The following is a 27,124-nucleotide window of genomic DNA, read 5'->3' as shown; positions in this document are numbered from 1 at the left end:
CTCCATGTGTAAACAAGACTTAATTTGTCACCCACGATATTTAAAGGTAATCGAATGGTTTTCTCGTGAAGTTAGGAAATGATTTCACTTGCGTTTTGTCAAAATTCTGATAATTTCCCTCGCCTAAAGGCTCGGGAAATTATCAGAATTTTGAAAAAACGCGCGTGAAACTATTTCCTAATTTCACTCGTCGCCATTTGATTACACGTACTAATTAATGGCTAAATAGAGTATTATACATATACAAACCAAGAACTTCGCCGTTAATTCACGGCTAAACGAGTGTCATATATATACAAACCAAACATTTCTCCGTTAATTAATGGCTAAATATTGTATGATATAGATACAAACCAAAAATTTCGCTGTTAATTCACGGCTAAATCGAGTGTCATATATATATAAGCCAAAAATTTCTCCGTTAATTAATGGCTAAATCGAGTATGATATATATAAAAACCAAAAATTTCGCAGTTAATTAACGGCTAAATCGAGTGTCATATATATCGAAACCAAAAATTTCGCTGTTAATTAATGGCTACATTGAGTGTAATATATACTTTAAACGCAAAAATTGACTGTTCATTTTCGGCTAAATTTGTAGCAAGATTATTACAAAGGCATCATTTAGCCATAAATTATAATAATATATACTGACTTGGTTTGTGGCTAAGTTTTTGTTATGTTTGTAGACTACGTTTGTTGCAAAATTCGCAGTTGTCTAAACTCTGACAAATCGTCCACGTTGAGTTTTCTTAACATTTCGTCCTCCGCTACAGATGCAGAACCAGAAGCCATATTTTCTGTTCCAAACGTGAGAGATTTCCTCGACGTTTTTACTTCTCTTAATGGTGTCTTGGCTGCTGGTGAATTAATACGAACCACCTTCGATTTCCTACACAATGAACTTGCTTTCTCCGGAGTATCGAAAGTGCCCAGAGGTTAGCGGCGACTCGGGAAGCTCGTCAAAATCATTCCCTGTATTGGTCGATCCGTTTCTGTGAGACATATAACAAAACAGCGGAGGAACTTTTGGTTAAAGACTTGCTTCAACGAAGACGTGACACTTGGACGAAAGACGCTTTAAATTTGAAGTGATGCTCGAAATCCCGCCGATTACGCTAATGTCTAAGAATTGCACTTAGACTAGGTTTACACTAGAGGAGAGTTTTCCGGATTCGTAAATGTTTCCGGATTCATCAATTTTGGAGTATTCGGATTCGTAGGCGTTTACACTGAAAGGATATTCGGATTCCTGACCGTTTGCTCACAACAACAACTCCGGGAACATTCGAAATGGAATGGTTACCAAGCCCAGTATTGTTTCGTCGTTCGATCGACAAAGTGAAAATGCCTCCCCAAAAAAGGCTAGAGTAGATCCAGATGCCACTGAGGCAAATTTGAATTGGACAGATGCCAAGCAGTCTACGTCGTCGGCGATTAAGTGTGGCTGACGTTAAACTTCCTTGCAATAATAATTTGCGTTTCCTCAGAAATACTGCGGTACACATGATAAAATTTATCGCCTGAACCTGCAACAAGATTAGGCAACCGGAGACTGCCAGCAATGTTAGCACCATATCCATTTTGGTTTCACCGCAAACTCAAAAGATTGCAGGGGGAAACAATATCCGGATTCGAGAAAAAAACCGGTTACACGACAAAACTTTCCGGATTCAAAAGTTATCGGATTCAAAGTTCCCACTTTAAATTCCGGATTCAAAATCTCCGGAGACACGACCAAACCGGGAAGTTTTTTTTTCGGATTCGTCCACTTTCGTGTAAACGGCAGAATGAATCCGGTACTAAAACGTTTCGGATTCATCACGAATCCGGAACAATTTCCTCTAGTGTAAACCTAGTCTCAAGCTTACGACGGATAGGAGGAAAAGCGTCGCGTGAGGCCTTCAGGGATTACCTGCGCATGTACTTCCGAAAATTTGCATATTCTTGTTTACGGATCGTAGTGTAGCAGCAAATGTTACTGTAATTTTTGTCAGTTCTCATCATTTCTTAGCCCGATATCTTTCCTGAAAATGGGGGAGAAAGAGTTATTACTGTAGTCACTGAGATGACTTTATCAGTCGAGGTACATAATCGAGACATCTCAAACGAATTGCAGAGAGAACGGAAGTTGCCTCTGAAAGTGACAATAGGGAGTTTAAGATACAGACGTTTTCGGGGCGACGGCGACGTGGAGACCTCTTAAGATTGGGGCGGATTGACTACGCATGCAGCCCCGCCGTCGCCCTCACGTCAGCGACGTGAGATCAGTGAGTTTGCCGTCGTGGTGAAGACGTGAGTTGATCTTGTCTGTTTCATTTAATATACTGCCAATTTTGTCACTTGTATTAAAGTGATTGCATTATCACATTTTGCAAAAATCATCAAACGATGTCTCGGCCAACTCAGCAGACCTTTTGTTTTCTCTTTAGGTTAAAATGACCGAGGCAACACGGTGAAGTCCAAATCGTCGAGGTAAGTTTAGGGCACGTACGCATACAGTACTTGAATTCTTTACATAAAAGGGAAGTTTTGCTTGCTGCCATTCCCTTTATCAATTCGTAGATGCACCTCGAATACGTACACCTCAGATCTATGGAGATTATCATTTGGAAAATTAGGGATTTTAGACGGAAATATTTCATACAAAACCAAGAACTCTTCATCGATAATAAGATTAGCGTCGTAGTAAAGGACGAGGAGGTGGCGGAATTCTTCAAACGTAACCATGCTACGACAAAAAAGCCTCAATTTATAAAGCGAAACTCGACGAACTTTGAAGAAGTCACAAAGGCCGGCCGTCATCAGAATCTTAACAACTTCAATTATGGCGCGAAAACGGCAACCTCTGACCCAGTTTACCTGGGTTGTCACGTCCCCGTCGCCCCGAAAACGTCTGTATCTTAAGCTCCCTAATAGCGCTAGCGACGTCGAGAGAGCTTCTGAATTACACTGCTTAGAGTCCCACGATAGTGTTCAGGATCATGAGAAATGCCTCAGTGCAGAGTTAGCCCTGTCCTTATCCCTTGTTCTATCTTTTTTATTTACTTTTAACACAACGACATTTCTCTTTTCGACAGTCTAATCAATCAATCAATCAATCAATAATCTTTATTTATGCACGATAAGTATTTAAAGCGACACTTCGCTTGTGGGGTCGTGTCTAAATAATTAAGTAAGATAACTAATGAATTAGATAATAAATAGGATATACCCAGCTAAATTCATATCGCTACTTACTACTTACAAGTCTAAAACGATAAAAGCTTAAAATTCTAAAAAACAAGGTGGTACTCTAATATCTTCTAATTATTAACACTAATTATACTTAAAATCTTCGTCCCTTCTGGTTAATGTTTGAGGGGAGATACAGTCGAAATCAAGGTGTAGCAAAGCCTTAGATCGTCTTGCTATAATCGCATATTTCTTAACATTGTCTATATCGTCATTAAGTTGAGGAACCAACGTGTTCCAAACTATTGCTCCTCTACGAGCTACAGAGTTCCTCATGTAGTAGGTGTTAAAACGAGGGACATCAATTTTCAGTTTCTTCCTAAGTTGATATCGATTGATGTTATCATTGTTCTTAATAATAGCTGACATAGCGTCTGGAGTCAGGTTATTATGGATTTTATACATAAGCTTAGCTAAGCTAATTTTATACATAAAGGCTAAAGGGGACCAATTAGCCTTTTCCATAACATCAGCATTAGACATCTCCCAAGGAAGCTCAAAGATAATTCTCGCAGCTCTACAATGCAGTGCTTCTAATGCCTTAAAACCTTCCTTATTTCTGAGACCTCCTTATACTGATATTCCATAAACGATCGACGGCCTAATAACTCTAAAATACAAGTCTAATAACATATTCTTTGAAAGAAATTTTCTACGTTTTAACAAGTTTAACTTATCAACAAAACCTTTTTTAACAACACTAACATGTTTAGACCAATTTAAGTGAACATCTATCAAAAAGCCTGACAGACGAGAGTGTGTAACCCATTTGATGGTGTGCTAGGCCAACGTTAACTCTTTCAATGGGCCAGTGAATCTTCCACGATGGAGGATTAATGATGTAGGACATTGGCTTGGGTTTTACTAATGAAATACGAACAGTACCACAGAAGGTAACAGTCAGTTCAGGCAACTGTATGGCTTGCTTGGCTTCTTCTTTCTCCCACTTGTTAGATCAGATAACGCATAAAAACCAATTGATTACGAAGGGCTACGAGACACCCCATGTTAATAGGAATTACGCCACTTGCGATTGATTAACGAAAGCTTTACGTGTTTTTCGAAATATATGGCTTATCACAACTTTAGGTAAAATAGTATTAATATGTCTGGATAAATTGTTGCTAGCTTCAGAACAACTCTTATTTCAGTCTAGAAAAGTTTAGCTTCACGCAAACTTTACACTGAACGTAAATCTGGCTCTTCAGCTTTACGATACCTTTACGAGAGCTTTAAGTCCGATTACGTAAATCTACCTTTAAGCGTCTTTACGAACATTATGATACTAGAGTAAAGTTACTTAACGAACTTTAAGCAGATTTACGCAACTTTGATTTTGCGTAAATCTCCTTTTTCATGCTCTGCTGGAATCAGGTGCCTTAGTTCACAACGTATCATCAAGGGAAGTAACTCTAAATAATAATGATACTTAACTGACAGAAGAGATATCGAATTTAGACTTGTTTTGTGCGATTTTGTTAAAAAGCATAATTGAATAAAAAAAAGACACGAACAATTTTGAGCATAATCTGGAAAAAAAATCTGGTAATGTTAGCAGCATAATTTTCTAATTTTACTAGCACAGTCTATAAAGGCTTCTGGAGGGAGTGAAGAGGTTGAATTAAAATTGGAGACCAGAAAGTAATGAGACGAGGTTGCTTATTTACAATAGGTAACTAATTGATTTTAGACTGCATTTCACCAGGAAAAAGATTGTGAATAAGGAAATCGATAACTAGGTGCCCTGTTGGTGTAAGAGCACAATTAAAAGTCCTTACAACTATCATTTACTAATGGTTTCCCTTGATAGCGAGGCTCATTCTGCGCTGTTGAGACATTTGACCAAAAGAACCATCGTCCCATCACGTCCCTTGTTACCGTAAATAAGACATTTGAGCATATGCTCAGTAGGCCAATCACCGGGCACTATGATCCAACTCTCTATCAGAGAATGACAGCTTATAGAAGACATCATAGCTGTCAGACCACTCTACTTAGACTCGTGGAAGACTGGAAATCAGCTGTTGACAGAAAGGAACTGGTGTACATACTGTCTACTGACTTGAGTAAAGCCTTTGACTCTCTTAGCCATTCTCTAATCGTAAAGAAACTCGAGGCCTATGGCATTGGAGAAAATTCTCTCAACCTTCTTAGATCACACTTTGACAATAGGCTCAATAGAGTGAAAATAAAAGGAGTGACAAGTGGCTGGAAAAGGATGGTGCTAGGCTGCCCGCAAGGCTTGTCCTTTGGCCCCCTTCTGTGGAATTTGTTCCGAAATGATATGTCATTTCATATAAATAATGCTAATTTCAGCATGTACTGCCGACGACCATCAGATGTATGTCACGGGGAAGAAGCATGACGTTGTCGCGCAAAGTATCAAGATACATGGAGAGAAAGCTCTATCATGGTACAAGAACAACTATCTCTCAACCAACCCAGAAAAGTTCCAGCTATTAACGATCAACCCGAGAAATGTTGACAAAGACAACGATAATCAAAATTTTTCTGTTGATGGTCATACTATTAAGAGAATGGGGGAAATACGGCTTTTAGGAGTTCAAATAGATGAAAAATTGAGTTTTACTAGTCATATCAGTGATCTATGCTCTAAGGGCAGTCAAAAAGTAGGGGTCCTAGTGCGGCTTCGCAATTGGATACCCTGTAATGCTAAACTATCACTTTACAGGTCTTCAATTCTGCCCCATCTAACCTACTGTCATTTAGTATGGCACTTATGTAATGCATCGGATCGGAGAAAGCTTGAGCGGATTCAGGAGCGAGCACTTAGGGCGGTGTACAAAACTACATCAGCGTCCTATCAAGAACTGCTAAGTCGCGCCAAACTACTGACGTTGAACAATCGGCGCCTACAAGACATTGCCACTTTGATGTTTAAAGTTAAGCACAGTCTCGTACCTGAGAATATTTCTGACTTATTTAATATAAAGAACACTCAATATAATTTACGGAACAGTGACTTTGAACTGCCAAGATTCGAAACTGTAAGATTTGGTAGGAATTCTATTAAATATATGGGACCTCTCATCTGGTCGAAGTTATCAAGACACCTAAGAACGATAGAAACTCTAAATTCGTTCAAGAAGAACATAAGAAAAGTCGACCTTTCAACTCTCGTTGAAATTTAAAACTTAACTAAATAACTTTATAATCTTTTTAATTATCTACTGTAAATAACTATCATCTACATATGTAAATGAATGTGACTTTTAAATTTTTTAGTGTCCTCCATTAGCTTATAGCTAAAAACATAGACACTTAAATAAAGTTTCACATTCATTTATTCATGGGCAATGAATGGGTAAAACAAATCAAAATTTAAGAAGCAAAACGCGTTCCTTCTACTTTTTATTACAAAAGTGAGATATGCTCACATACTTATTACAAAAAATAAGTTTTCTGAAAGGATTTGAAAAGTACAAGGCTGTCATACATTAGTAAGAAAATATGGTTATTTTCGTAATTCATGCATGGTAGTGCAAGTAACACGATTCTGATAAAATAATTTCACGCTTTCTAAGAAAGTTCGAATTCCTTAATCAAGTAATCCTCAGTAATAAAATCTAACGGTCACCAAACTCGTTTTTACGTCTTGACACTACAATAACTTGTTTAAAAAAGTAACCCGAGTTTGACGAAGATTGAATTATTCTTTAACCGGCTGCACTCAAAGATCTGTATGCATATCTTCACAGCGTTCTCTATTCATCTCTAATGACACCAATATGGGGAACTTCTTCAACACAAGCTTCTCTATTTGGTGATAACTTTCCTTATTCTCATGACCTTAATGTTCAATTCAACGATGGTATTGTAAGGAGAAATAAGATGCCAATCACTCGTATTAGGGATTAAAGAGTTAAGAGCAACCCAAACCGAGGATAACTTTATGCAGTAGAAAACTGCCGAATGTGTGACCCTTAGGGATTTGCATTTCCCATAATTTAGATTTATAAAATCACTATTTCTTATTTAGAAATCGTAGGTAATGTACTTTCTTTTAACTGTACTTAGATTGAGCTTAGTAAAATTGTTATTGTACTTTTATATTAATAGGATTGTAATCGCTGTTAGAGTGTCCTTAATTAGCGCCTGTCTTCCACCGGTGCTAAATCCATTAGACACTGAAATAAAGTTATCATCGTTATTAATGTTATCATTATTATTATCATTATGATCGCAGAAGTACTGCTTCAAACGTTTGTGGGTTACCTTAAGTTCTTCATGACAAAAAAAGGTAAATACATCCATTTTCTTTCATGCAATATACAGTAGACACAAATTAAACAGACAACATTAACCTTGATACGAACCTAAAATAGACGCATAGCTTGCTTACCAACACACACTGGCTCACTTTTACTATTTCTGAGAACATCATGTTGCGTAATACACCTTACTTACTCATCCTGAAACAATTATTCACATTACAATCAGTGTGATATCTATAAGATTATCAAAAACTTTAACTTATAACCTCCCTCAAGAAGAAAAAGTAAAAAAATACGTATAGATAAATAAAAAAATAAATAAATAGAATTAAAAGTTTTACATAGAGTAACTGTAGGATGGAAGATTTGTGTTCTTGTAACCTGACATTTATATACATCTACGTCTAGCAAATACTACCTTCGATACTATAATCAATAAAAAAAACTGTCAGCTATTTAGGTCCAATTTCAAAATAGGGTTTCTCACATCTCTTGAAACATGCCTAAGGATTTGCTCACAATAGTTACTTTCTTTATGTGTATCAGTTTTCTTCCAAAGTTACTAGGAAAGCCTTGAAAATTCATTTTGTCTCTGCGCTTAGGCGTGTTGAAAATGGAACATTTTTCGGATAGGTTTAAACCCAGAAATTATATAAGATTTTGCTGTGCCTGTAGTGTATTTTTTTTCCGGCGTTTTTGATGCACGCAATTCTCAAGTTGTCCCAAAAGGAACTTGCTGCCTCAAGAATGCAAAGAAGAGAAGGGAAGAGAATAAAAGGTCGCAGTGCTGATGCAGCAGAAATATATATAACGTACGGATATGCATTAATTTTTAAGCATTACTCAGAAAAATTTCTTGTAATACAAAGCAGAACTTGAGAAATGTTATAATATCTGTAGATACATGTATGTTTGCATGTATGTAATAACCGCAAAGCACTTGAAAACTAATGAAACCTAATCAGCAACTTCGTCCATTCGACTATAAAACGTTTCGGCTAAATCTTTTCGATTTACACACTCATGACACAAGGCATTGTACATGACCTCAAATGTTGCGGCTGAACCTGTCTTTTGTTTCCAGTGCAGTAACATTTTGTACGCTTTTTCAGTATATTCCTCGTTTTCCTTGTGAAACGCCGTAAGCTTTTCCTCTTTGATGCGAAGACGACGTCCAAGCGGCTTCCAGCCTTGGGCGATCTCTTGTGACAGCCACTCTAGATCTTCATTGCTGGGCACTTGCAGTTCACCTTTGTCTTCAAATACAGGAAAAGCAAAACAGGAAAAACAAGTCGATTATTAGCAACAGCTTTTGTTAAGTTTTTTTTCTGAAACACCGCTCCCCTTAACATTAGAAGTGTAACCATGTAGGTGGGTTCATTGCCACATAATTTATAAAGCATTACACTCGTAAAAATGTTTTAAAGATGGTTGAAAATCTCAGCGTTTTGGCCACGAAACCTAGCCGTCATCGGGGGAAAGTGATAAACAAAAAATTGCAAAAGAGCACGTGTTGTATTAAACGCTTTCTGAAGTCTTGTCCTTAAGCGCTTAACTCAAGATAGTCTTATTTCCATTTGTTCCCAGTTTTTTTTTATTTAGTTATTTTTAATTTTTTTCCCATTTTAATTAGGTAACGATGTCTAATGAAATTAACGCCAGTCTTCCTGCATAGACAAATTTTACTGTCAATAAAGAGTACGCAACAAAAATATGCAAACTTAAAAAAATACAATAAAAAAGGACTCATCCAGGAACCGCGGAGATCATTTTAAAGTGGTAGGGCTAAAACTCTGGCCAATACAAACAATCGCTGAGGAAGTGTTCGTCATTTATCTTGTACAGCTTTAACAACCCTTTGACTTAAGGCAAATTTGTAAGAGTAGACGTGCTTTATTACTTTCAAGTAATAAAATCCATATTCTGTCCATCTCAACCGGAGCCCTAAAAGATAAATCCCAGCAATATAAGTGGTAGGGCTAGAACCCTACCAGCCCCTCCTCCTCTGCGGTCCCTGTCAACGTAACATTTTCAATCGCGGCACTACCTGCCAATAGGCGGCGCCTCTTCTTAAGAGCCGCAATGGGGCGTCCTGACGATGATTCTACACTTGGACGCTTTCCACTTGAATGTTGCACACTTTGTGCAGAAGTATCTGCACAATAACGAAGATAATGAGATGGATTAGTTGAAAACTACAGTGTGAAATGTACATTTTATGAAGAAAATGGTTTAAAAACGAGGATGTGGTGATCTCGTATTGTAATCGTCCGGGTGAAACCCAGCCCTCACAAGTTACAGAGGAGCAGTAAGTTTTAGCAGTTTCTTTTATATTTAACAAAGAACATTGACATATTTGACGAAAGAGGGCTTTTACAAGGAAACATATTAGATCCAAGATTTCATTTGATAAGCAATAGTAGAGAATGGCACTACTTTATGTTTTTTCCTAATCATTTTACACTTAAGTCCTACATGTATTCTACATAAAATTCCTTACAAGGAAGAACGCACCTACCAAGAAGCTGTGTATCGAGTTTACTAATAAGTAACAGAGACAATACGGCATCGTTGTACATGTTGAGGGTGAGGGAAGCAGGCCCCGATTTATTAACGCATAAACTAAGGCAGGCCGTTGTGACTTTGAGCTGAGAACAAGTTGTTTCGTCACCATACGCTACATTTTCAAAAACAAACATAGCCCGGATTTCTGAGTTTGCATATATTAGAAAAATAATGACTGATGCGGTAAATTGCATTTTTACGAACAACAGCGAAACCAATAACAAAAATAACAACTTACCATTTCCTTCTTTAAAGTCAAAGGTGGTAGGAGTTGGAACCTAAATAGAGAAATAGAAGGATCCTAGAATGATCGCCTTATTTTCTAAAGCATTTGCTGGATTTTCTTTTCTTATAAAAATAGGTACGGCAAAACGTATCTCAGTCATGTCAAATGTCATATTGGTGTATAGGGAGCGGTAACTTAAAGTAAGAAACAATGTTTATAGGAAGGGTAAAAACAATTATATCTGTGGATCGAGAATTCACTGCTGCCAAGTTAGTATCCCTAGAAAATATATGGGTGCAGCCACACGTTTTTCATTATTCAGTGAAATAAAGGCGATGTCACTAGAAACATTTCGTTTGCTTGAGTCCCGAGTGATTTAGGGGAAAAGTAATGAACTTCCTTTGGGTATGGCGAAGTACAATTTTTACTGCACTTATTTACAAGTTTGTTTTAATGGAGACGCATGCATTTGAATAGCAGCATCGTAAATACCTGTACTGGAGATCTTGGAATGATGGGCACTTGACATATTACTGGGGAATTCTTTTTCTCCTGTCCTCCCATCAATTTTAAGAAGTCGACTTGCAGATTACTCACGTCTTTAATATTAACACGCAGACTCCTTTGAAATTGTTCCTTACCAAGAAACCTTGCATAAAAAACAAATTACGAAAAAATGTTTTGATAAATAACGAACTTTTTTTGGTTTTTGTAAGATTCCTTGTCAGTCGTTTAAAGGATTTAGCAAATCAGGCACAAGTCTACGTCTTTGCCAGAGGCAGAGAGAAATACGATAACACTCGATGGTTATTTGTGTCTTTTTCTTTGTCGAGGGGAAGATGTGTGACACACTAACTAAAATTTCTTTAGACGACGGCAATATGGCATCAACAGGAGCGAAACCCTACACCGTGAGTGCACCAAGCAGCCATTACACGTCATTAGCCCAGAGTGCATTCCGCACCATTCAAGATGGCGGCTGTAGGAAATTCGAAGTGGCTGTAAGATCCTTCTTTGGAAAATGATAAAATAATCGGACCGCATGGTAAGGAAATTTTTTATGCCCGATCTATTGAGCAGTACATTTGTACACTATTTGTCATCAAAAGAGTGGAGGTCTCATTTAATGTTGAGATCGTTTCGCTTCGCCACCTATTTAACGTTACGGTTTTTAAAGATAAATTTCTCGAAGATTTTCAGTTTTTTAAGGCAAGAAGTTAAAATAAAGAATTTGAACCCATTCGTATCAACAAGTTGTAACCTTGTGCTGGGAGTCCAAGGGATAGTGCCATTTTCTAACCCCCTATCTTTTTGTTTAGTCACAGATGAATCTCTACGTTCGAGGCATTTCCGATAGGATCTATAGCACCGAGAGGCAGAGCTAACTTTGTCTTTTCACATTTACAAATGAGTGGATGATGACGATGCAACGATGAAACGTAACACAGCTGATACGTACTTTAAGACGACTTCCTCTGCATTTCTCGCCGGCGCTCCGTGCACCTCAAATCCATTTGAAAGAGACACAAACGTCTCATCTCCGTTAGACAGGGGTTTCTGTGAGGTTCCCTCTCCTTGCATATTCACAAAATATGTTGAGGAAATATCGCTATTCACTCTGGACCTTAAATGCTGCGGGAAACAAAACAAATACAGCAAGTATCTCTCAGGTACTGTATCACTGCATAAGCAAGCCAAAAACCCAGCGTGTTGTTTCATGATGCTATCATAGAAGGGAGAGACATATTTCCATGAAAAACTGGCGGACGTCTTCAGCCACCACGGCCAGAACCTGAAAGAAAATGACAGGAAACGCGTCATGAAGAACAATTTGCTGAAGGGGAAATAATTCCGCGACGATTATCTTGACTTTGCCTAAAGCAAATGTCCAACTAAGTCAGTTGCTTTTCTTAAAATTAATTCAGACGCCAGTTTTAGAATTGGCCAGCGAGAAAATGTTTGCAAAAGAAACTAATTAGTTTAAAGCCAGCATGAATAACTCAGGGAACTATGCAAACCATTTTCAAATAGTCTTCACTAAGTTTATGTAAGCGTACAATATTAATCCTGTTTATTTCCCTATTTACTTTTTGGACATAAATCAATCAATATAATGATTTTCTTTTTTTAAAGCGTTTCTAAATATAGTGAGACTTTCAATAAACTGATAAGAACTGACAACAGTTAATTTTGCACTTTGCAACACGGTCCACCGATCAACACCTTTAATTATAGCTTACCGACAGAGAGTTTTAACTTGAAACGTCACTATTCCATCTTTAATTACTGCAGGCATCTCCAAATGATCTGTAATGTCAGTCCATCCTTCTGACTTTTCTCTTGACTTGAAATGTAGTATCCTCAACTGACCTGAATATGGCATCTTCACTGGCTCTACTTCACTGTCTGTGAGTGCCAGCGGGACGCTTATTTTCGCTGGCTCCGACAGCTTCACATCATGCGAGTACGAAATGTGAAGAATCGGACCAACAAACATTCCTTCCATATCGTGATCAATGCTTGGCGCTTCTTGCACCTCAAGTCAAAAGAAAAGACAATCACATTAGACATCTATGTTAATGCGATGTACTTTAGTTAGTCACCAGTGGTTTCCCAATTAAATGGACGTCATTATATAGATCTGAACAGATTTAATCAAACATCCTTTTTTTTTCCGGCCGAAGGCTAGCGTACTCAGAATATCCGAACACGATGGTTACCATCAAATCCGATCTCGATCGTAATTTAGATCAAAACATTTGATTTCACATCAAGCTACACCCTCTCACTAATACGTTTGGTATTTTTCCATCACCATTCAAGTTTTAATAAAATGAATAATGAAGATTATTAAAACGATATTAATGGTAACAATAAGATATGTCATTATAGCATAATAATTATCATTATCGTCATCATCTTCATTATTTATTGCAAATACATCATACCTTTAGAGTCAAATGAAAGTCTGTAGCGGCAGGCAAAGAATTCCATGGAATTGCAACACTAACATTTGGATAGTCTGGCACTGAACAGATAAATTCTGGGGTTACAGACGTCAGCTTAGGAAAGACAAAAGACTTGAGGCGCCAGACAACCGCAAATGAGGAAAACCACATCTTCGTGCAAGTAGCTTCAGCGAAGGGGAACATCCAATTGGGGATGGTTGAATTTACTACAACATGAGAATATAATTTTAGTAGTGTTGCAATAGATACCATTGATTATGCTTACTACTTAGTTCCTTCTCACATAGTGGGAAGGCTGTATCGTCGGCGGTCGCCTGTACAAAGCGGTGTTACAGCGGATTTGGACCCTGTCCTTTACCCTAACTCAGTCACCCACAAGATAAAGTATTATCTATTTCTACTAGAACGTTAAGGTTGCTGTTTTCACTTAGTTTTGTTGGGGGGTCCAAATCCGCGAAATGCCGGATTTGGACCGGGAGGGGTTCATATACGATAACGGATTTGGACAGGGGGTCCAAATCCGTAAGGACACCGGCCGCTCCGAGTTGGAAAGTTAATCTATCCTAAGATTTCCCGAAAACAACACTATTCGTAACCAGTCGATATGGAGTTAAATACTCTAAACACTGATTATGTGAATTTATGTACTTTCTGAGAGGTATATGGAATGCTTCCTCTGCATTAGTCTCGTCGATAAACATCACCCGAACTAAACACAATGACTCTATTCGATACCTGACGTACGCCAAATGTTTGTTGTCTCCAAAGCCTTCCACTCATTGTCTTCTGGGTCAACCAACTGCTTGATAACCACTTCATATCCCTTGAAGTTAGAGGCACTGTGCAATAAGGCTACATTTATTCTTCCTGGAGCATTTTCCATGAACTCCAGATCAGGTGGGCCATCGTGAGACAGCTCGATCACATTGCTTACTAAGAGCTCATTACTACCAATGGGAGGAGAAAGGGCTCCAGGGCCCCATAATGAGCATGTTATGGTCAAGGATTTTGTCATCGTTCCAAGGTTAAATGTAATGGATGCACCAGCTTCTGCAAGATTCCAGGTCTCGGACTCATCTTCAATTTTACCTCTGAAATAATTACAAAATCACATTAATCGCTAAAGCCTTGAACAGGTTCAAGTGGAAATCCATGCTATGTTCAGGCTCTTGTTTGCAAATTATTCTTCTTTTTCAAAACTGTTTTGTAGCTCTTCAAACTCGATCATGTCAACTTCAGTGATAGACTATCTTAGTGCAGAGCAAGTTGGTTGTCCTAATCTTGCTCTATCGGCAATAAACTCATGTATAACACAAAATTTTGATGCTTAATGCTCGAAGGCTCACATTCCGGATGTGATGTAAATATAATGTTACCTGATCACAAACTGGATGCATATGCAGTCGACTTCGTTGGGCAAGGCCGAAACGGCGTACTTTGTACCTTTTTTTCCAGGTGAATATGCGGCAGAATCGGATTTTCTATCGAATAGCTGATAACCGTCCGCAATTGCGCTAAACTTAAACAAATTCTGCAGTTTATGACGAGATTTCAAAAAAGGTTGTAAACACTAAAAGGTTTTATATAACTCGGCGGACAATTTACAAGGCTTCCGATTATCACAAATAACGAGTACTTAATTTAGAGAAGCCATACGGCTTAACAACTGTGGGCCTACTTGTATCGAATAAATTTTCTGTTTTTGAGGTATTGGGGTGCAAATAGTATCTAAGTCTTATCATCAAGTAAGGGGATAAATAACGTTCTCTTTAAAATTTTATGACCAGTATTCAAAAAAGTCATTTTTGCCGCTTAATTCCAAAATTCTCATTTGTACATATGACCGTCATGGTTGACCCTTTTCAGGAAATGTTTTTCTTCGGTTGATTAAGCTGATATGATCAATACGTCGCTGATGAGCATTTCATGTAAATAGTCACAAATTATGTTGACCCTTTACACCCTAACATCAGCATGCAATTTCTCCATACTGTCCTGAATATAATGCTAAGTTACTGACCAGGAGAATTCGTTTCACAATCAGAAGCTTCTTCAGAGGGTGATTTTTTCCTTTATTTTCGTGACGTGTTTGATTTAGGGGTGATACGGTTGTAAGGGAAATTACATGGTAGCCTCTCTTAGAGGCAAACATATTTTTAATTGATTGTTTTGATATAACTCCACTAACGTGGGATAAAATAAAATTACAATAGCATGTGAATGAACTGTACCTCTTGATGACAGTCTTTCTTTTATCCGCATTTCTCACAACTTCCTCCTTCTGGACACTGTCTTGATCAGTTGATGTGGAGGACAATTCTACTACCTCAGCTGACTTCTCTTGCTCTCGAGCTGTGTGTTTGGACAACAAAAAGGGCATGCTCATTCACAATAACACCCAAGCTAAATTTGACTTGAGTCGTGTAGTAACTAAGACAACTGATGAGGGGAATGAACGTAAGATAATTAAAAATTAACCAGAACACATTGTGGTCTGCCTGTGATTCAATGCGCAAATTTTGTGCTGTTAGTACGGTCTTAGGAGTCTGGGGAGAGTAGATATCTTATTTAACATGGCGGACCTGATGACAAATTTCGGTGATCAAAAGAATAGAACGATTGTGTCGGATAAGTACCACGGAATGTATGTATGAGATCTACGGCTAATCAAACCATCGAAAATCGATGAAGAGGTGGGCTGGAAGGAAACAAATGATCCTCAAGATAAACATACGACCTTTACTTTAAGCTAAGTGCATACTAAGACTCGGTTATGTAACTTGTATGCAAGAATAGGACATGGCTTAAAGACCCGATACCAAACATCAGTCATTTGTACAACTCTTACCCATTAATTTTTACGATTAATTTTCGCACGAAGACATTTAATCCCTGAAAAAATTTTGACCAGAACTATTTGATTTATTTTGTCGATATGTTGTGGTACACGTGGGTTTAGTAACTGCAACTTGCTAAACCAAACGAAACAAATTGGAAATCTGCAATTTAGCAATATTAAGAATTCTGTAAATTTTATGGAGTGGAAGTCTTTAAAAAAATGGAAATCTTTGAGTTGTGAAATGAGAAATCCGTAATTTTATAAATGGAAATCTGTAATCTGCGAAACGAAGTACATGTGCAAAACTTCACCAGCCGGAAGAATGAATTGTTCATTTCCCAGCAAGAATGCACGAGCAGTACTGAACCCAATTTTTTTTTTTTTAATTCAAACATTATTTGACTTTAGTTTTGACAAGAGTGGACTGAAAATTAGCCGTAATTCAATCCTTTTCAAGTGATTTGTTATTGTGATCTGCATTACACATGTAGTTGTACAATCCTCCTCAGCTGCACATGTCTTAAATTTGGATTGTACACTGGCCAGAAAAGGTTTGGCTCTGGAGGTAGTTAATGCACCATAGCAACATACAGTAGGTAATTATATCAATTATAGACATGCTTTGGAAACAGGTCAAACAACTTAAAAGTTTTGGTACCTTTTGATCGTGATGTCACCTCTGGAACTCTTCCATCTTGTACAACCTGAAAAATGCAAGTATGCTAATTATTTTCAAGGTTATTGTTCTATTAGTGATTATAATCCATCAAGTATTTTCGCTCACTGGTAATTAGTCTAACCTCATCACATGATTGTATATGCCCCAGCTAAAACTGGGGAATATCTGATTTCCCAATTTTCAAATCTTACATCTATCATCATGATCATAAATTAATTTGTTTATAATTTAATTCCAGATGAGTCATTGGGTTTAGCTTTTGTTACAGAAGGGACATGTTTGCTTGATTATAAAGATATAACAGAGAACATTGAAAAGTAAAACTCCTAGGCAACAAGCATTAAAATGTCCGTAAACACTTAATCTGTGCATTGCAGAAATATTTGAGGGGTAATTAAAGGACAACAGCCTTCATTGGTGCAAAAATCTGCTCATATATTTGTCCCTGGACATTATCTGTTCCTTGAAGCTTTCTTTTCCTCAAGCTTTGTTTGCACACTGAAAGTAATCTCGGAGCAGCTAATGTCTGTGGACAAATATCCGTGCATATTTTTGCACCAATGGAGGCTATGGTTTATCTACATGTAGGAATGTTAAATGAATAGGATAATATTATTACTTAAAAACTGGATCATTGGATAATGCAATGCAAGACTTCTAATTGGCTTAGCCATTATGGTATATGAGCCATCTGTACATTGTAACATCCGGTTTCTTAAAAAATAAAGTCGAGAAGATGTCTAATATCTTGGGGGCGGTTTTTTTTGTTAATAAAACAATTATTCCACTTGCTCTCGTTGGATATGAGATGATTATAGCTAACTCGGCACTACATGCCTCGTTCACTATCTATCATCTCATATCCAACGCGCTTGTGGAATAAATGTTAAATATATAAATCTCCATGCACATTTACATGTAAAATAAATACACACACAGGTAAAATTGACACAGCCCAGATGAGAAGATCAGTTGATTTTACATATCCAATCACAAACAATTGGACCTTGGCAAATGTTTCTGATCATAGAAAATCAGACATGTAATTTTATAAAAAAAAAAAAAAATCACACACCATGAACATTTGAATCTCAGTGTTTTTTAATTTATTTTTTTATGGCCATGAGAAAGTATTTCATGGGTGTTTTCAGGAATATTTCATTGAATGTTAATTTCCCAGAGATTCATATTGAGTAGACATGTAAATGAAATTATGACAATCATTAACAAATTTAACAGGAATTTTTTAACAATAATCATGACCTCACCATGTGCTTGAACTACCCATGCTAATGTCATTTTTTTTTTGTTCAAACAATAAAATTGATGTAACTGAGAAGAATATTCCTGAACGTTTACCTTGTTATGCAGAAGTCACACACTTAGTTATGGATACTGATGTAAAGATAGATAAATCTACATAAGGGGAGCTCATACGAAGATGTTGTTATTACCACTTGATTTAGTTCTTATTAACTGAGCGAGAGGTCTGTATGGGAGAATCTTGACCAAGGTCCCCAGTACAGGCCGAACACAACGAGCTCTGTACCAGCACCGAGGTCAAGATTCTCCCATACAGACTGACCCAGCTCAGTTAATAAGTTGTTTATTATACAGCTGTGTCTTATATGCCAATTTTTTATATTCTTTGTTCCTTTTTTTCTAGACCAGTCTAGATGCGGGTCTAGATGGAAAAATCTATACCACTTTCTATATTGATTTCGGCCAATCAAATTCGTGAATTTGGTAGTTCCCAGTCCTTGTGAGACACAGCCATATAATAAAGGTTGTTAACTGCCACCCGGTTAGCTCAATTGGTTAGAGTGCTGGACTGTTGTGCGGGAGGTCGAGGTCGATGGTTCGAGCCCTGGCCGGACCAACACTCAAGGTCTTAAAATAACTGAGGAGAATGCACTACCTTTCTATAATATCAAGAAATGGATAGACATTCTAGTCATCTCGGATAAGGACGAATAAACCGTAGGTCCTGTCTCCTGCATCTACTAATTAGCTAATTTGGTTAGGCAGGGAACATTAAAAAACCCACTCACGAGATTACTGTGATGTGGTCTGGCCTGTTTACTGGGATTGGGGGGGAGGGGGCATCTTCAAATAAGTTTCCTTCAATTGTTTGTAAACTGCTCATGCAGTCTGGCCAAAGTCCCCCAAAAAGTGTTGTGATGTGCATTTGATCATATTCACATGTTAATTTGCGCAATATAAATATTAAGTTATTATTATTATTATTATTATTATTAAAGCTGTGTATTGCAAACTATAGGTGACTACTACAGACACTTAACCCAGAAGTGATTAACACATTACTTCTGCCTGTAATATTCATACATTATGTAGCAAAGAGGTGGTGAGAATACTAAAACTTATCAGGTAGAAATTGTTATCTTGATCTAAAGCCAAATTCTCTTAACCTTTTTATGAGGAAATGTGTAGCAGCTAGAGGAGAGAATTAGCAATCAGATCTTCGCAGTTAAGGGTTAGGTAAAGCATGCAGGTACTTTTTGTGATTATATGATGGATCAAATATATAGTAATGTATGTGTAATCAGTATGGTAGTTCAGAAAGAAGCAATGTAAGTTTAAAACCAGCATACCTGTAATTCATCTGCATATAGTTCTTCCTTCTTGTGATCTTCAAGTTGTTTGCAAAGGTGTATCATATGTTCAAGAAGCTTGGTCATTTCTCCCAATGTCTTATGAAGTGCACTGCTTTCAGGTTCCAGGTCACAGTCCTGATGTTCTTCCTTGGTGGCATTGTACATACCCTCATAGAACCAAAGCTGTTCTTTCTGCAGTTCGTATTTGTCTTTCTCATCACTGGCAAGGTGCATCAAGGTATCAATGATTTCCTTGTTGGACTCACTAAAAGCAAATCGTTGAGACTTTTTCTTTTCTATCCAAAAATGTTCACAAAACTTGAAAGCATCTTTTTGAAATGTTTTTTTCTGTTCTCCCTCATCCAAAAAGTCCTCCACACCAGTGATAATTTTTCGCCACACCCGACTGTGGTTCCCCACTTCAAGTGACTTCTCCATCTCCCATGCTTCAAGAAAAAGTTTCAAGGCTCCACCAAAATCTCGCAAGTTGGCCTGAAGGACAGCTCGCTGGAAAATGCTGCGCACTGTATGTGGGTGATTTTTTAGTAGATTCTTCCTAATGGTGTAAGCACGCATTGAAGGTTCAGTTGCTTCTGAATATTTCTTTAGAAACATGAGGGCATTGGCAAGATTTCTGCAAAAGTGTGCTTCATCCTGAAAACCTGAAAGATTGAGCTCTTTCAGAAGTCTCAATGCATCTCTATAATATTCAACTGCCTTGTCATACTTTCGGAGACCCTCATATGCTGTACCAATTTGGTTCTTGTACATTGGCATATCAAAGTGATGTTCGGAGCCAGCCAATCTCTCTTGCATCTTGTAGGCTTTTTCATAGAACTCGAGTGCTTCCATTGGCTGGCCAAGGTGGAAGAAACAATTTCCAACAGCATTGTAGCACCTTGCCAAATCTGTATGTTCTTTAAGCAGCTCTTCTGAGAATGTTAAGGACAGCTGCAAGCTTTCAAGAGCTTTCTTGAAATCTTTGTCTCTCCAAAGGATTTCACCTTCAGTGTGCAAGTAAAGGGCTCTAGTGAGCTTGAAAGACTCAGTGGATTTATCTTCAACTTTCTCCATCGAGCGCAAAGCTTCCTCCAGTACCACAAATGCTTTCTCTGTTCCATGCATGTCTGCAACTTGCCTGGCTTCCCAGCACTTCAACTGTGTTCTACCAAGAGAACCTGATACATACAAAGTCCCATTGAGAATTGCATTCAGTCTTTATGATTAGCAATAGTGCTTTTCTATTGAATAATGTGAAACCAAAAGCAAAATAACTTCAACTGCTTGTCAGTAGAAAGGAAAATACCTTTAAAAGGTAATGGGAACCCAAATTAAAACTGACAAAACTGTCTGAAGCATGGGAAACGCAAGACACTAGTTGTGATTGGTTGAAGTTTTGCATCTGACTGGTCGAGAAAGTGCTGGTACAAGTGTTCTGGACCAATCACAGAGGAAAGTAAAGCAAGCAGTCTGGGATTGCTTTTGACATTCAATTCAAAAAATTCTCCAAATCGTTGTTATCATCAGTTTTTATGTAAGTTTAAAACATTTGTTGTTTGGTAACAGAATTTAAACCTTTCACTCCCAAGATTTCATTGATAATTCTCCTTACTGTCTACTATACAATACTTATAAGATTAGTTTGGATAATTTGGTATTGGATCAACTAATTACTCCTCATTTATATTTTTCTTAATTCTTATCACTTGTCTGCTCAATATTGTACCAAGTGAATTCATTGGAAGGAAAAATTGTATCTTGGTCACTGAGGATAATGAAAGGGTTAACTCTCAAGTTCTGGACCCAGTTGTTTACACTGGGCCAATAACACATTACCCAACAGATACATCACTATCCAGTGGACAGGTGTTAACAAAATGCACTGCACTTTCCAATGGATATAGAGGATATTACATGGCTGCATGGGGATATGAATTTTATCTTCGAGTGTTGTAAGAGATACTTTCAGCACAAGAAGATAAAATTTGTATCCCCAAGCGGCCATGTAATGTTCTGTTTATTTTATAGATACTCATGAAATTTCCACATAAAACACAACTTTGTTTTATATTCATTTTCGAAACAGCAAAATAGTGCAATTAAAGTGGTCACCTATTACAAAATGCTAGTGTCACAAAAATGTTATGAAACTCAGATGTAGAGTTATAAGGAAGAAATAAAGACAATAATACTGATATTTTTATATTTTCTGTTCCAAAAAGTCAAAATTCTAATGAAAAAATAGTATAATCATATTAGTAACCATGGCGACACCAATATCCTCGCACTTGAAAGATACAAATTGCATCTTCACAGCATGCAATGAAGACATGATTTTTTAGTTAAAGGAAAAATCCTGGTATGTCATCAGTATCTATTTACATACAGATTATTCCAGTGGATAACATCCACCATTCAAACAGCTGAAGCGTAAATATTAATTGTCTCCTCTAGCTGCTACACATTTCCTTCCCAAATTTGTTACAATAATTTGCTGTTCCCTGACATGATAACAAGTTGTACCTGATAAGTTTGAGTATTCTCATTACCTGTTTGCTGGATCACATATGGATATTGTAGGGAGAAGTTACATGTTAATCACTTCTGGGAGTTAAAAGGTTGATGTTGCATTTGTTTGTTTTGTTTCTTTCTTGTGTTTTATGAGGTTAATTGCACACAAGATACCTCTAATTCTAAACAAATAATTCTGAAATTGGCACCAATCTCTGTCTAAATTACACATGATGGTATAAATATTTCTGTGAATTAAAACATCAATAACCATTATGTTGTGATTAGAAAAAAACAAGAGATTGTTAGATACTGTTAGGTGTTTTAATTGCTATAAGGTAAAAAAATTTTGTCGTTGCTGTTGTTGAAAAGCTTGTATATGGTACTGGTTCATTAAGCTACTTGAGGAGTTGTAATGTGGCAAAAATCAAAGAGGTGTAGACAAAATTTTTTAATAAATTCCATAATTTAGGATTTAAAATATCTTACTTCCCATACAAGTATCTAATAATACAGTTATGTACTTTGAAGCGCTTAAACAAAGAAAAGCCTTATGGGAACCAAATGGCACTGTAGTTGTAGTGCAGACTTCTTTGAATGTTGATTTGACAGAAGTCTCTGTTGTGTTGAAGTTGTGATATTTTTTTTTAAATCAATAAAATAGTTTTTGAAACTTTATATATCAATAAGTAAGCAACCACAAATTCAGAGTCATGACATTTAACATGGAACCTCTATTTTATGATGTAGCACTGATTTATTAATTCTCACTGCATTAGTGTTAACAGTTTTGATTTCTAATTCACAAGGAACATTTGAAGTTAGTGAGTGTACCCTTGAAGTCATTATAATAATATTTCAGCCACTTAGCGGCACAAAATTACCCATTCCTTGATTGTCTTTGCTACTGCTAGGTGCATATATAATTACACTCACATTTAATTTGTTCAATAAATATAAGTCAGTGAAATGTTAATCTTTGTCTCTCAGAAGGATAAAACATTAATTTAAAGGTACTCTTGAGTTTTTTTTTTTTCCTTCTATTTTCAAGTATTTTCATCACACAATGAGAATGGGCAAATTGGAAATTTAATTAAAATTGTTTGATTCAGTTAGAAATTAACAGGAAGTACTGCCTAGAGATGCTTTATTTAAAGCAAATGATATCTAACATGACACAGAATCAATTGTCATGGCAACTCCACTTTCCTACAACTGCTTTTTAAGTGCATTAATTGAATTAACCCTGAAACTCCTGAGTGACCAAGACAGAATTTCTCCTTACATTATCACAACAATATCAGAAAAATGTTAAGTAGGGGATGATTAGTCAATCAGATGCTAAATTCTCCAAACATACATCATAAGAACTGTATGACAGACAGTAAAGAGATAAACTACTGAGATCTTGGGTTTGAAAGAGTGACCAGCATCTAATTTCTCCCCACAACATCACATGTAAGTCACTTATTAAGGTCACAAGAATAAGGAAAATGGTCACCAACTAAAGAAGCTCTTGATTGTTAAACAAATTCTCCTTGTCAGCACCTCAGAAAATGTATGGAGAACAGTATGGAGAATATGCATGCTGATGTTAAGTTGTAAAGGGTTAAAGTGAATCATACCTGTCAACAGAACATGATTCTGAATTGTTGTTTCTTAATTACTAAAACCAATTTACTTCCACTTTTAGCTGGAGGTAAGCTTCTTATTGTTCTTACACGTGATATGACCATTTAAATTTCTCTTAGACGATGTGAAAATTTTACTTAAATTTCATCTAATTAACCATGACATATAAAAGACAAGGCTTCAGTCAGAGCCATTGTGACCTACCTGATTTTCCATCATCTTCACAGATCTCAGCCCAGGAATGAAACAGGGTAACCATTTTGCCCTCGGTGAGCATTGCCATGAAAAGTGATGCAATCAATGCATTCTCATGGAATTCACGTGGAACTTTGTAATATTCTGGTTGTAAGGAGATTTCAAGAGCAAATTCAAAATTTGCCCTGTCAGTCTCAAACAAACTAAATGCTTTGACATACTGTGGCTCTATAAGTTTGGCTATTTTCGCCATCTTAGACATAAAGAGTTCGTAATAACGTCCCTTTGCTTTCATGTAGGCTGCAGAAAAGTTTTCATGACTCTTGATGCTGTCAGCATACTTTTGTAAAAGTGGATGAATGTCATATTTCCTCTCTTTTGCTTCCTCGTCGACCACAGAAATGATTGCACTGGTTACAAGACCCTCTAGCTGTGCAAAAGCCTCTGACTGATCAATACCGAGAACCTTGGCAGCGGTTTCCACAGTGAAAGGGCCATGAAACAAGGAAATTACTACTGCTGACACTTTTAACCTGTCACTTGGAAGTGTTGAAAACATTTCTCTGATTACAGAAATCTGACCCGTGTCAACTCCTTCATCTTCAAAACTCACTGGCATTTCTTTCGCATCCTCCTGCAGTTTTGACTTCTCTGGAGTAGCAGCTACTCTAGCAATAAGATCATCGACAGATTTTCTTTCCTGGCGCAAAATAGCACCCATTCCTTTAAGAACAATTGGGAATCCTTTGGAGATACCGATAAGATTGTCTTTCTGTTGGACTTGGACATCAGTCGATCCTTCAGGAAAAAGAATTTTCTCCGAAGATGACCTTTCAAGAGACATTACTTCAAAATTATCCACCAGTGTGGCATCTGTGAACTGAATCCTCGATGTAAGCAGCAGCTTTAATGCGCATCTTTCTCCTTTGTCATCGAGTTCGAAAAGTTTTTCAAGGAACTGTATAAAATCTGATTTTAAGCTCTTCCCTTCCATTTCCTGTCCTGCGGTAAACTTGTCCACATTATCGAGGAAGAACAGGACAGAATGCCCTCCGCTTTTCAAAGTTTTGATCCTATCGCGAACTTTTGTTACAGCATAGTTCAAGTTCACGAAACCGACTGGAACAGCAAGTTCAAGGGAACTTAAAATGTGATAGTACATCGCTTTTATACTCTTAACTTCTCTAAGATCAAAGACTTGATAATTTCCTCGCCACTGTGAGCAAACTTCGTTTGCGAGTCTTGTCTTTCCAACACCGGAAGACCCAAACAAGTTTAAAACTGAGGTCTCTTTTGACTCCAATTGTTTGGTAATGTCCTTGATTTCGTCGTCCCGTCCTTGAAATTCCTCCTCTTTAACAGCTGGACGAGAGGCCTTGTACCTTCTTATAACTTCCTTAATCAATTCTTCTTTACTCGATTTCGGAGCAACGTAGTCTTCTATTAGTTTCACTTTACTTCGAGACACATACCCGTGCTTGGCAAGAAGTTGCAAACATTGCAATAAATCGTGACTTCCTAGCGAACAGAATTTCCCTCCATAATTCACCTGGAAAGATTGCACAACATTTTTGGACTCCGTTGAGTCAAACTTCGGAGATATGTCTTTGAAAAGATTTTGTAAACCGAAAGGACTCGCTATGGCGACGGCCGCCATCTCTGATTAGCCTAAACCCTGATAGTGCAGTTAATGTCGCCTCTTGACTTATGTCACGCAATCTCCTCAAGCGTTCGAATCCCGGAAGTAATATGGGAGTGCTCCGTGGATTTCGCGAATAATGAAATGCTACCCGATAACCATATTACAACTCGCCATAGTCCGACAAGTCCCCCATTTTATCTTTTTTTTTTTTTTTAATCTATAAATTATTTGCTTTAATTCTTTGCGCTACGATCAGTGGATCAGAACGTTTTTGCTGCGAACACAAGAGATCGGAGAGATGATCCTAGTCTTTATTTCGTTTTGGAACTCAGTTTTACAATACAGTACAATACAACAACTTTAGATAAACTTAAATTAAATATAGCAAATACTTACTAACGTCTCCAAGTAAAAATACTGAAATTACTAAAGTACAAGAATACAATAAAAGAAAATTAAATAATAGATATATATGTATAAAAAAATTTAAATATGACTAATAAGTTTAAAATTTAAAATATTATTTACTGCAAAAGGTGCAGCAGTCGATGTCAAATTTCATTTTGGAACTTTCCAATTTAAATTTACTTAATTCAGAAATCGATATCGTGTAGTTAGGGAGAGAATTCCATAACTTACTGCCCTGATAAACAAGAGAGTGAAGACCGTAACTGGTGGTGTTTACTCTAGGTACTGTAAGAATATTGTCGCCCCGCAAATTAATGCCACAATTACGTAATATAAATAACTTAGAAATATTCGAGGACAAGTCCATGCAAGGCCTTAAATACAATTATTAAAATATTATGCATTCTTCTATTATACAAAGTAGGGTGGTCAAACGCAATAGTAACTCATCATCTGTGCTTTTATCATCATCATAAATAAAGCGGAAAGCGTGTTCATTTCTAATTTGGCAGAATTGCTTCTGCCACAGTGGTGCCAAATGATAGAATGATAATCTAAGTAAGGTAGAAGATAGGCATTATACAATTTGACTTTGGCATCAGGGTCAATTAGCATCTTATGTCTCTGTAAGACTTGAACTTGCCAACTTTACGTACGATATCAGCAATATGTTTACTGAGTTTTAGTTGTCCTGTTTTAATGCGAGATGTTTTCTTCACTGACTTACATCTTTTCTCTTTGAAGAGTACAATGCTGAGAAAACTTCTTATTAGTGAAAAAATAAAAAAAAAAAGATTCCAATTTCGGTGACGATGTGCTAAAAGAGTATTATTTCAGAAGTGTCTGACACTCGGTATCTTCCGTAAGGTGGCTGAACACAGTTTTCCATACCTGTCTTTCTTTCACCATTTTCTCTAACACCCTTGATCTCTCAGAACTGGCAGCAAGCGAGTTAACAACACAGACTTTGTTCTTTTGATAGTTAAGCTGACGTATGTACCATTACCATGGCGACATGAATAAGTATAAACAGGCCTTTAATATCGGTTTTCTTTATTTGTAGAAAATCTTGCCATTAGATTTTCTTTATAATTTGCATGCAACGAGCTTAACTTGTGACGATGCTCACAAGTTGACACCATTTTGCTAACAATTTAACAAAACGATCTTTAATTATCCCTTGTTGAGGTTCACTCGATTATCCAGAATTTCATTCCACTAGCTTTTCATTCCACTAATTCTATTCTAGCTTTTCATTCCACTAATTTTTCGTGTTTTTCTCGTTGTCATGTTCCCACCAATAACGTAGTTCCATTTTCTGCCTTTAAAAGCACACACAACCCACAATTCCTCTATTCGCTCCGACGAAGG

The 27,124-nt window shown here is 37.1% G+C and overlaps 1 protein-coding gene across 1 annotated transcript; it reads right to left on the bottom strand.

Moving 5' to 3' along the window:
• Window positions 1–6,595: 6,595 nt before the first annotated feature.
• LOC111337859 (uncharacterized) lies at window positions 6,596–25,404 on the bottom strand. The gene is made up of 12 exons (XM_088749888.1): window positions 23,713–25,404; window positions 19,363–20,543; window positions 16,730–16,775; window positions 15,464–15,584; window positions 13,968–14,323; window positions 13,212–13,438; window positions 12,504–12,799; window positions 11,723–12,055; window positions 10,756–10,912; window positions 10,276–10,315; window positions 9,520–9,627; window positions 6,596–8,728 (listed from the first exon to the last, which is right to left on the bottom strand). The coding sequence occupies exons 1-12, from the start codon at window positions 25,358–25,360 to the stop codon at window positions 8,430–8,432; spliced, it is 4,812 nt and encodes a 1,603-aa protein (XP_088606014.1). The 5' UTR covers window positions 25,361–25,404; the 3' UTR covers window positions 6,596–8,429.
• Between the last annotated feature and the right edge of the window lie 1,720 nt (window positions 25,405–27,124).

This window comes from Stylophora pistillata, chromosome 2 (genome assembly GCF_964205215.1).
Source record: "Stylophora pistillata chromosome 2, jaStyPist1.2, whole genome shotgun sequence".
Taxonomy (NCBI): domain Eukaryota; kingdom Metazoa; phylum Cnidaria; class Anthozoa; order Scleractinia; family Pocilloporidae; genus Stylophora; species Stylophora pistillata.
The sequence above is the reverse complement of the archived record's forward strand: the minus strand, read 5'-3'. Positions and strand labels throughout refer to the sequence as shown.

What these genes read in the sequence shown, in the direction of transcription:
- LOC111337859 (XM_088749888.1), bottom strand. Translation starts at nt 25,360, where the DNA reads ATGGCGGCCGTCGCCATAGCGAGTCCTTTCGGTTTACAAAATCTTTTC. An exon ending in TGAAGATGATGGAAAATCAG is followed by an intron (nt 20,544 to 23,712) that starts GTAGGTCACAAT and finishes TGTATGTATCAG; the next exon opens with GTTCTCTTGGTAGAACACAG. An exon ending in CAAGTTAAAACTCTCTGTCG is followed by an intron (nt 12,056 to 12,503) that starts GTAAGCTATAAT and finishes ATTTTCTTTCAG; the next exon opens with GTTCTGGCCGTGGTGGCTGA.